This window comes from Ictalurus punctatus, chromosome 19 (genome assembly GCF_001660625.3).
Source record: "Ictalurus punctatus breed USDA103 chromosome 19, Coco_2.0, whole genome shotgun sequence".
NCBI lineage: Eukaryota > Metazoa > Chordata > Actinopteri > Siluriformes > Ictaluridae > Ictalurus > Ictalurus punctatus.
The window spans coordinates 10,858,930-10,871,045 of record NC_030434.2 but is presented as its reverse complement, the minus strand read 5'-3'; the positions used below and the strand labels follow the sequence as shown (position 1 = coordinate 10,871,045).

General features: G+C 41.4%; 1 protein-coding gene across 1 annotated transcript in view; it reads right to left on the bottom strand.

Annotated features, from left to right (window-relative positions):
- Positions 1-816: 816 nt before the first annotated feature.
- taf3 (TAF3 RNA polymerase II, TATA box binding protein (TBP)-associated facto) overlaps positions 817-12,116 on the bottom strand; it is a 77,167-nt gene continuing 65,867 nt past the window's right edge. The window contains exons 5-8 of the mRNA XM_017494171.3: positions 6,047-6,123; positions 2,503-2,758; positions 1,932-2,038; positions 817-1,417 (exon numbers count right to left, since the gene is read on the bottom strand). Coding sequence (XP_017349660.1) covers positions 1,303-1,417; positions 1,932-2,038; positions 2,503-2,758; positions 6,047-6,123 — 555 coding nt within the window. The 3' untranslated portion in view covers positions 817-1,302. The remainder of the gene's footprint in view (positions 1,418-1,931; positions 2,039-2,502; positions 2,759-6,046; positions 6,124-12,116) is intronic.

The window sequence follows — 12,116 nt, the reverse complement described above, 5'->3', positions numbered from 1 at the left end:
TCCTGCGAGCATGCATCTTAAACAAAAACTTGGCACAGGCACAGCACCTGGAGGGAGATGCTTCACGCTTACAGGAAATTCCGAGCATCAGAGGTCTTTGGGGATTGAAGCTTACAACACCACCACACCGAAGCGGTCACACGTGCCTACTTAATACGAGCGCATATTTCAGACAGATCAGTCTATTATAATTAATTCTTATTCATCTGAATGTATTATTATTAATAATATTATGACTAATAAACTCATTTCCCTTTGCAGGATAATTGCTCGGTGGTGAAGTGGAAGCATGTGACTAAGGCTCTGCGCTAGAACTGACAGAGAGTCGGCCTTAAGCAAAACCCTTAACCCTGAACTGCTCAGCTTTCTTTGGATTGGATTCTGCATCACTTTCAAGTCACTCTGGATAAAAACGTCTGCCAAATACCGAATGTCAACGTAGTACCTCCTAAAAGAGCATGAATTTGCAATCATTCTGAGCGAATTTGAATCCCAGAGCACTATATCTAGCTCTCCTCCGCCACACTACTCCTGTGTGTGAGAGAACCGTGCAGCTACTCGAAGCCACTCTGTATACGTGAGCTAACGGACGCCTGTGATTGACAGTGGAGAGAGAAACCCCAGCGTTCTCACGCAGAGAGCCAGGACAGATATGCGTTCACGGAATACAGGGCATGACCTATAACGATCTCCTGAAGAAACTTTACACAAACTCCACCGGCCGTTTCGTTTTGTATAAATTAGAAACCTGTAAATGATCCCGACCGCCCGTTTCATAGCGTTCCGTAAATGTATACAAAAGTAATGACCACCCACTGTGGAAAAAACAGCTTTTAATTGAATCCATAATAAAAGGAAACTGCACTTCCAGTCTAAATAAATCAGAACAATATTTAAAAAGGCTGACTAATGTACAGACGTATTTTTTTTGTCTTCCTTTTTTCAGTGATGTGATCCCGATGAGTCAGCGCACGGCTGAACAAACTTGGATGAGGATGTATAACCTCAACGCGCGCACACACACACACACACACACACACACACACACCTACTGAATAGTCGTTGGCTTCCGTACAAAGATCAAATACACGTATCATAGGGTGATTGACATAAAAAAATTAACATATAGCCTTTTTGAAAATTTCATTTTAAAAAATACATAAATGACTACAGAGACTTTGATTAAAAGGAAGAGAGGAGGAAAAACGTCCAAATCGAGACCACAGGAGGGAGAGAGATGGAACTGAAATAAAGCGTGATGTGAACAGAAAGGCAAGGAGAGAGAGCACGAGAGTGAGACGATCAGTGCGCTTTACGTTTCCTCTTTTTTGTTTTTTTGTCTTTTTTCTTGCCAGAACACTTCACACAGTACCAGGGCTGATCCTCTGGGGGAGCAGCTATGATTCCTACACAGGGCCTGAAAAACAAAGTGAGAAAGAGAGAGAGAGGAGTGAGAAAAAGATTTTTATGTGGAGTGCGATACACAGATCTATCACGTACTGTATGTACCACAAAAACTCTAGTGTATGTCGGTTGATGTGATGCCTCGAGCTAGAAATGAGAAAGCATAGTAGTTAAACTGATATTTAACACAAGTATAATCATTAAAGTATTTTTATAATTATCTTTTTTTCTCTTTATAATTTTTTTTGTATAATAATAAAGGGAAATAAAGCATTTCCCTAAAAAAAAAAAAAAAAAATTAACAGATCAATTTAAACAGGCAAATTACATTACAATAATGTAATAAAGCAGGAAATGCTGATTTATATGCATACAAAAGCTTTGCTATTTACTTTTAGAGAAACTCTATCGTTTCTCTGAGAACCTACAGAGGACTACACGGGAGGAAGGGATCCTTCCTCATGAAAGATTAATGAATAAAATAACAGATTTTGTGCATTGTGATGAGGTTGAGTTGTCATTCTCACCAGTGATACCAGTCATCGCACTCATCACAGCCGATCATGGGACTGCCATCATCAGGTTTATTACAGCCAGGGCAGATCCAGATCTTATTACCCCACTCGTCACGAATCTGTGGGCCACACAAACACGACAAAAAAAATAAATCTGTAGAACCTGGACAACCTCATCAGAGTAACAGAGTCGACGGTGAACATGGGGACGGACTCTATTTAACTAGTTTTTGATACTTAACATAGCTGAAATGTGATATAATACATACGGCACAGTTTGATATGATTAAACTGTGGATAAAAATAATCAGAAACATTAAGCAGTCTCTTTATATAGTTACCATTTAAATCATTCATTATACGCATATAGAATTAGCTCATAATAAGAACTGGTAGAAGAACTACAAGCGATCCATTGGAGATAAGTAATGGGAGCAACGTGCACTAATCGGGAGGAACACACGTTGGATTACTAAAAAGACGACGGCTGTACAACCAATACACACACACATACCCGTGAGCCAAAATGGCTATGGAAGTACAATCATTTCAATCAGATGATAATGATGACGATGAGCCTCACCACGTAAGCGCTGACCGTCTCCGTGACGACGCTGCAGCCACGAGCTTTAGCCTGGCTGGCTGGGGCCTGAAACACCGGAGGCGGAGGAGGTGGCACCAACACAGGTGGTGGGAGAGGTGCGGGGACGACTGGAGGTGGGACAGGGGGAGGAAGGGCAGGAGGAGAACGCATCCGAGCACCGGGACCGGAGCGCGACACCGGCGTCCGAGGAGGTGGTGGAGTAGGTTCCAGGTCAGGGGTTACCTTACTGATGACGCTGAGAGAAAGATGGAAAGAGATAGAATACCCTAAATTAATACTAATATTTAATACAGAAAGGTCAAGGCTTTTTTCCCTCCCCATGTTCGACGTCATGTACATAACGCTGTATTCTTACTGACCAAAAGCAGCAGGGATAATAACCATAACACACAACTTATTATTTCAGTTACTATAAAATGTTACAGACATTAAGAAAGAACAATAAACACTGTGTACGCACTGTGTAAGTGTTACTGTTTGATTGAATAGTGGGTTATGAAAATGACATTGTATGTGTGCATTCAGTTTCATATAGAACTTTTATTTTATTCAAAGTTTAAATTATAAATGAACCTCAGTGACATAGTTAAGAAAATTTTTACCGTTGACTCAAACACTGTAGGACGCATTTGAAATACAACTGTGTCGTGTGTGCGTGTGTGATATTTAATTTCCCGACACACTAACACCTCCTTTACATTCCAGTAACCGTGCTCTCGACCTGTAATAACGAGGTGCGAGCGCTAGCGCATCCTTGACAGCACTCAAGCTGGCCTCTGTGCCTTTCATCTCTTAACATGTGATGTAAGAACAGTAGTTACGTCTGTCCTAAATAATAATGGTGTAGTTTTTATGAATTAAAAGTTGAAGATCGTGCAATATTAAAAATCATTTTCTGTAAAATAAAACAGCCTTTTTGACCTTTCAATACTGAAACGATAATGAGCTCGGATTATACATAACAGACATAAGGAAAGAAAATACACTCCTTATCCAGTTTGTGTGTTATATGATGCAAGGTTAATCTCAGCGCAAGTAATCCTGCTTGACCCCCCGCTGTTGCCAGGCAACAGTGTGATTGACAAGGCCAGTGAGTGCAGGCAACCCCGGTCACCGTGGTTTTGACCCTGAGAGGGGTGTGCCAAGCGGCCGGCTCCGGTTACACGCACAGGCGTATGGTCATTATTTATGTCTTATCTGAATGACACCTTGAAGGTACATGCACACACGCATGCACAAACACACTCTCTGTTGTGCGCACACTTCACTGACAGCTCTCCTTCAGATGCTGTGAGGTGTGGGCTGATCAGGAAGTGACCTCACGATTCCCTCATGACCGTCTGAGGTCAAAGGTCAGGGGCATCCACGCTGCCTCGGGCATCAATGGAGCCAGTGTTAGGGTTTTAAATGCTTGCCACAAAACACAAATATACGCAGATACACGCCCTGACACCAGCGCCACTCAGCTACCTAACCAACGCAGCGGAGGGCCGTCAGATTTCTTTAAAAACCTAAATACGCTAAAATGTTTTGTATCCTAAGAGCTGCTCTCTGCAGACAGAACAGATATCAGCAGTAGCGCTACACCACGTATTCCCATGGCATAAACCACGGAAGATGAAAACTGTACCTCTTTCCTAATCAAAAGATTTTATCCCAAACTTTTCACTGGTTCAGACTTGGGTTTACTGTTGAAGATATATAGCTATACATTTTATATACATCTTCAACACAGCTAGGCCGAATCCCAAATGGCTTCATTAGTATCGAATTTACATTTTGTCCCAAAAGTGTTGAAAGTAACCTTTTCAAGAAACGGACAAAAATATACAATGAGAAAGAAAAGCACTCTGAAACTGAAAACGGTGAGCTCGGTGGCAAAAATGTAAACTGGTCTTCAGATCAACAGCGTTCGTGTGTTAACAGTTTCCTAAACTTCGTCTTCGCTAATCGTGGTTTATAAATGCGCTGCCTGAGTTTCCTTTACGCTTTCAAACTTTTCGCTTACATTCGCCGTTCTGGCACAGATCTCATGTGTGGGCGGGGCTTAACGCCGAATTACTCTCAATGGCTAGTGAGATTTGGCTCGACAGCTCGAGTGTCCAGCTGAGAAGGAGGAGGACGACGACGCATCAGTCGTATCAGACCCAAATACCAAATATTAATTACGAACTAATATACTGATTAAGTAAGTAAGTAATTTCCACTACAAAGTACGAACACTATAACTACACAGTGAACCGCACGCAGAACTCTTTCCAACATTCGCCACACTGAAGCCTCTACTTCCTGGTCAGGGAGCTGTCGATCAAAACCTCACTAGCCAATGAGATTAAATCAGTGTTAAGCCCCGCCCACATGTGAGATCTGTACCAGAATGGCGAATGTAAACATGTGGAGCATGAACGAAAACCCTGGCAACACCTTCATGAACCATGATTAGTGAAGATGAAGCTTAGGAAACGCACGAATGATGTTGATTTGCAGCACATGTTACATTTTCAGTTTCTGCTGTTCTCTCTCATTGCATATTTTTTTTGTTTCTTGAAAAGTTAATTTCGGCAAAAATTTCATTCCGTACATTCAGTGTATTTGGTTACTATACACGGCATAACATATTGGCACTTAGTGCACTATAGGCCCAAGAGAACACTGTTTATGACTGAGCCTCAGTGAACGCATTTCATGTTTCTAATGATGTCTGTTGGAAATGAATTCGCTGCATTTCAAATGATGTGCCATTTACCCAAACGCTTAGATAATGTGCCTTTTAATAGAACAGAACTTGGGACCTTAAACATGAAGTTCAAATGAACATTCAAATACTGCCCCCAGCCCCCCACCCTGCACACACATCCCCAAAACATAAGCAATGTTGAGGGCTTTGTTCATATGTAACAGTCACTATCAAAGTGCATGCGTGAGAGAGAGTGAGAGAGAGAGAGAGAGAGAGAGAGAGAGAGAGAGAGAGAGAGAGAGAGAGAGAGAGAGCGCGAGCGAGAGAGAGAGAAAGAGAAAGGCCAGTTGATTATGTTCAGAGACCAGAGTACAGGTGCAAGGGAGGAGCACAATAAAGCAAAACGACAAAGACATAATACACGATCACACACACTTGCAGAATAAAGGCCTTCCTGTCGTCACACACACACGGACATACGTTAATGTTTCCTGCCTTGCATGGTGGTGGAACAGTGAGGATGAGGGAGGAAGACTAAAGCAAAGTCTAAACACACTCAAACCACGTCAACATGTTCACACACAAACACGCGCGCGCACACACACACACACACCTTACCTGTAGCCTGCTTATGTGTATGTTAAAAGAGTGGGGGGTTAAGTGGTGTGAACACTGGGACTATTGATAGCAGTGTGCGGCAGGAGGTGTGTGTGTGCGCGTCTCACACAAAAACCGTGGGCCGTCTGGGACTGGTCACATGACCCACAGGCTGAAACACACACCTGCATGCAGACACGCAGTCTCTGACCACACAGGGAGCACCGTGTATGTGTGTGCGCGTCTTACATTTTGTCCTGTCCGGCTCCAACTTTCAGCTTTAGTCTGGGTATGACGGGAGACTGAGGAACCACGGGGGCTTCAACCTGAGCACAGAGAGAGAGAGAGAGAGAGAGAGAGAGAGAGAGAGAGAGAGAGAGAGAGAGAGAGAGAGAGAGAGAGAGAGAGAGAGAGATAAAGGGAGGGAGAGAGAGTGGGAGAGAGATAGGGGCAGAAAGAAAGAGAGAGAATGATCAAAAGAGAAACAGGGAGAGAAAAAGAAAACAAGAGAGAGATAAAAGTAGAGGGAGGGAGAAATAGAGAGAATGATCAAACAAAAAAGAGCGAGACGGTGAGAAGGAGAGAAAAAGCAAGAGGAGGCAAGAGAGATAAAGGGGGAGAGAGAGAGAGAGAGAGAGAGAGAGAGAACATTGTATTATTTAATAGAACATCATCTTATAAATCTATATGGTAAGATCCTCAGTTTTCTTCCTCCACTGACACACACACAATAATAATAATAATAATAATAATAATAATAATAATAATAATATCACATTTCTTTAACACATTTAAATCTAAATAAATTCATATTTAGTACTTAAATGCATCTGAACATTAATAAGCCTAATTATTGTCCCCCCCCCCACTGTAATGTGTTCTGGTCTCTTCTTATATACGACATTTCGATCCTACATTCCAAGGATCTGATCTTTTGTAGGAATTGTATTCAGAAATTATTATTATTTTTTTTTATTCAAGCCCCTCCAACACACAGCTCTGCTGAATTCCATATCACTTCCTAGTCACTACACAGCCTCACTACTTCCCCTATAACATAGTGGCATTGTAGAACCTATCTAGTGCCCTAGATGTCAAATTATACAGAATATGGAACAGGTGAATTTATTTTATGAGTTTAAGACAAGCCGAATAAAGAGATTGCGAGTCGAGCTCTAGGAAGACGAAGACAAGTAGAGACAGAATATTGAAAGCTGGAACAAGCTAGGACTCAGCAGGGTTTACTACAAGCGAGGAGCTCTGTGTGTGTGTGTGAGAGAGAGAGAACCCCTGCTGTTGCACTAATCATTTAGCACAGAAACACATCTTTTCTCAGGTTTAACGGTTTTGTTTTTATTGTTGTGCTGTGCATTTATGACAAAAAGCCTTTCTGAATACAGACAGTCCCCCCTTCTACGCCTTCTCTCCCTTCATCTGCATCCCACCTTTATCCATCTCTCTCATCCTTCCTTCAGGAGAAAGTGAGGATCAGCAGAAGTGGGAGAATGTTTGGCAGGTTCTCAGGAAGGCCGTCCGACACTGTGCTAGTGTGCGCTAACGAACGCGGGCTTCCCCCCCCCCAAAAAAAAAAAAAAAAAAAAAAAAAAAAAAAAAAAAAAAAAAAAAAGATACGACAGGCTAAGCACAAAGGCGAGTGAGGTTTTGATCTTTTCTTCTTTCTCTCTCCTGGATGGTAAGTCCGTTTATAACCTCACCATCACATATCTTTTTCACTTGATCATGTGGAAAATAACCAGCATCCCGGATAATCTCCATACACAGAGGACACGCTGGGCTCGGGCTACGCGAGGACTGCAACTCTAAACTACTATAAATGATTTATCCACAGTTTGTACTCCGTTTGATTGGTGCGCTTCTTAAGTTAACTGGGGACTCAAAAGGACACACTAAAGATAGCAGTGCGCTTGTACTCATAGATATACACGTTACTACTGCCAGAACTCATCTCACTGCTCAAATGCCATTTACATTTTTAATATCAGCTGCAAATTGAAAGTCTGCATAGAGATGTTCAAAACACTTCCTTAAATCTGCGTTTATTAACAGAAGTCTAACAAAAGTACTTCTGAATGTCACTTAATGTTGAAACTAAATGTCCCTTACTGTCATTTAAAAATATTATGTAATCAGTATATAAAATGAAGCAAAAAACAAAAAAATCCATCTGGGATTCAGCATAACTATGTTAAAGAGGCATAAATGCATTAAAAAAAACCCCAATGTGATTAAGAGCTGATTGTGTGTGGTTTCTGCTGCTCTGGTCCATCCGCCTCAAGGCTTTTGATGTGTTGTGCTGTCCGAGATGCTTTTCAGCTCACCACGGTTGTAAAGAGTGGTTATTTTAGTTACTGGAGTCTACATGTTCGCTCGAAACGGCCTGCTCATTCTCCTCTGCAGAACTGCTGCTCACTAGATGTTTTTTTGTACCATTTCATAGACGGGTGCAGCTCAAAATATTCGAATATCGTGGAAAAGTTCATTTCGTTCCATCATTTAATTTAAAAAGTGGAACTTTTGTATATTCTACATTCATTACACAAAGTGAAATATTTCAAGCCTCTTTTTTTTTTGGTTTAATCTTGATGGTTATGGCTTACAAGCTAACGGATTTATAATAATTTATAGTACCGAAATGTCGACGTGAAAAGAGCTCTAATCAGATAATTAACTCCAAACCCCTGCAAAGGTTTCCTGAGCCTTTAATCTCTCAGTCTGGTTCAGTACACAACCACAATCATGGGGAAGATGGAAGTAAATGTTGTATTTCGTTTGGAAATCAAGGTCCCAGAGTCTGGAGGAAGAGTGGAGAGGATCAGAATCCAAGCTGCTTGAAGTCCAGTGTGGAGTTTCCACAGTCAGTGATGATTTGGGTGCCGTGTCATCTGCTGGTGTTGGTCCACTGTGTTTTCTCAAGTCGAGAGTCGATGCAGCGTCTACCAGGAGATTTTAGAGCGCTTCATGATTCCATCTGCTGACGAGCTTTATGGAGACGCTGATTTCCTTTTCCAGCAGGACTCTGCACCTGTCCACAGTGCCAAAACTACTAGTAACTGGTTTGCTGACCGTGATATTACTGTGCTTGATTGGTCAGTCGACTCGTCTGACCCGAACCCCATAGAGAATCTCTGAGAGACACCAGACCCGACAATACAGACGAGCTGAAGGCCGCTATCAGAGCAACCTGGGCTTCCAGAACACCTCAGCAGTGCCACGGGCTGATGGTCTCCATGCCACACCGCATTCATGCAGTAATTCCTGCAAAAGGATTAAAGCCCCGACCAACCAAGTATTGATTGCATAAATTAACATACTTTTCAGAAGGTCGACATTTCTGTTAAAATATTAGAATAAAAAAAAAAATGAGATACTGGATTTTTTATTTCCATGAGCTGTGAGCCATGATCAAGATTAAAACATATAAAAGGCTTGAAATATTTCACTTTGTGTGTAATGAAACTAGAATATATAAAAGTTCCACTTTTTGAATTAAATGTCGGTGAAAAATGAACTTTTCCACGATATCCTATTTTTTTTTTTTTTAGATGCACCTATAAACTCTGTAAAGAGACTTTATGTTGTGTGTGAAAGGAGTGCAGCAATTCTGAAATACTCAAACCAGCCCTTCAGCCACCAACAGTCAAAGTCACTGAGATACAGGCACTCCTAATGAAGTGTAGTGTAATTCTGCCATATCTCTCTAACAATAAGACTTAAAAAAAAAAAATAAATAAAAAAATGTAAAATTAACCCAAGACTATGGGGGACATTATGGGTTTTAGTAGTTCGTTCCTTTGTCACCGATTTCAGTTTTTAATATTTCTATCTATGCTAGCAGCTCTGCATCATCAAGGGAAAAAGAAGTTTGAAATTAGGAAGCGGACATAGATGAATTGGAGATTACATCTGTCTGCACTCACTTTGACACGAACACATTCATGCCTCTCTGGAAGGGGCCGTAGGGACCAGGCTTTCTTCACATACACACTTCCATCCTACTTACACACACGTGTTTTGGCCTCCCAAAGGAGGAGGAGTTGAGGCCCTGTCCCTACACGATAAGGTGTGTGTGTGCGCGCGCGCGAGAGTGTGTTTAAGGACACACATTCAGGGTCATCCTCAATGGCAGGTTCAGATAGTGCTATCTGTTATGTTAATTAGTCTTTAAGTGGCTCGCAATGTCTTTCTCCCCAAAAGTGCTCCGTCCTACTTAACCTGCCCTGTATCACGATGAGTCCAGCGCTTCAAATGCTCGCACTTGCGTTCAATACCTACACACCTGGGGTGTTTTAAAAGGAACGGGCGTGCACAAACGGATTAATCGGCTATTAAACGGATGTACGCCATGACCCGATGACCCGAGTCACTCTCAGGAGCCGATAAAGAGAAATAAAAACTCGTTAAAATGTTTTACAGGAGAATAATGAGATATAATACAACATAATTTAACACTACCTCCAGTTAACTGCCATGAAAGAGTGTTCGAGTAGAATAAAGATGAGGCAATGAACAGACAGTTTTCAGGTGCAAGCGCTGAAACCCGAGATCAAAAGTCCGGCAGAATTTAGAAATGTTCTCCACAAAGCCGCTGCAGGCTCTTGGATTTCCATTATCCTTTGGAGCAACTCCCAAAATTTATGATTCCCAAATTGCTAAAATCAGGTCCATTAATATTTTTCTATTGAACGTTCAGAGAAAGGCTAACAGCTTCAGGCAGTGTCAGGGAACATACACTATGAAAATGAGGCTGAAAGCAAGGAAAAACAACATTTGTTCACCATAGGTTACGCTCGCTAGGTTCCATAAAAGTGATATAGGAAGGACAAGAGACATTAGCCTTGCCTTGTGATTAGTGAAGGTAAAGCTTACACAAATCTTACTCAAGCTCTGAATTGTCCACTTCACACTAAACAGGGGGTGTTTTCTTTTTGTAGCAAAGCACATGTAGACATCAAACAAACAACCAACATTTTTTCATATTTCATTCTGGCATACTGTGTCTCATGAAACCTAATCCCAATCTAATTAGAAAGCAATCAGATATTTAGGTTCCCAGGCACTTTTAAGTGCTATGACAGTAATGGATATAAAGAATGATCCAGTTTGGTAAAGATGCAGCAGAGATGTGTGTGTAGACGCAAGTCCTAGTCAGATGTCATGTATGAGCGTCTTAGAGAGCTCAGTGCCACTTTGTAGTGAAATGCCCAACTGTGGCTAAAGTTAATTATTTAGATGCCGAAACAGATAAGGAAATTTTATACAGCTGCTCTGAGGTAGCAATGTAGGGATTAATATTTTAAAACATTTTTTCAGTCAGATGTCACATCACACGGCAGGATGGTTTGTGTGAGTTTCTACAATAGAAGGAGACGTAGATATAACTTCAATAATTTACAGTATAATCTAAATACTAATATTACCAACAATACATACAGTGCCCTCCACTAATATTGGCACCATTGGTAAATATGAGCAAAGAAGGCTGTGAAAATTTGTCATCATTTAACCAAACAAAACACAGGTTTAAAAAAAAAAAAAAAAAAAAAAAGTATAGTTTAAGTATAGGTGTGCAACAATTATTGGCACCCTTTTAGTCAATACTTTGTGCTACCTCCCTTTGCCAAGATAACAGCTCAGAGTCTTCTCCTATAATGCCTGATGAGGTTGGAGAATACATGGCGAAGGATCTGAGACCGTTCCTCCATACAGAATCTCTCCAGATCCTTCACATTTCGAGGGCCACACTGGTGGACTCTCCTCTTCAGTTCACCCCACAGGTTTTCTATGGGGTTCAGGTCAGGGGACTGGGATGGCCATGGCAGGACCTTGATTTTGTGGTCAGTAAACCATTTTTGTGTATGGTTTGGATCATTGTCCCTCGGGAAGATTTTGAGATTTCTGGCAGAGGCAATCAGGTTTTCATTTAATGTCTGTTGATATTTAATAGTCCATGATGTCATGTATCCTGACAAAAAGTCCAGGTCCTCTGGCAGAAAAACAGTCGCAAAACATTAAAGAGTCACCACCATATTTAACCGTGGGCATGAGGTACTTTTCCATGTGGCTACCTCTCTGTGTGCACCAAAACCACCTCTGGTGTTTATTACCAAAAAGCTCTATTTTGGTTTCATCGGACCATAGAACCCGATCCCATTTGAAGTTCCAGTGGTGTCTGGAAATCTGAAGACGCTTGAGTGTGTTTTTAGATGAGAGTCGAGACTTTTTTCTTGAAACCCTTCCAAACAACTTGTGGTGATGTCGGTGACTTCGGATTGTAGTTTTGGAAACTTTCTGACCCCAA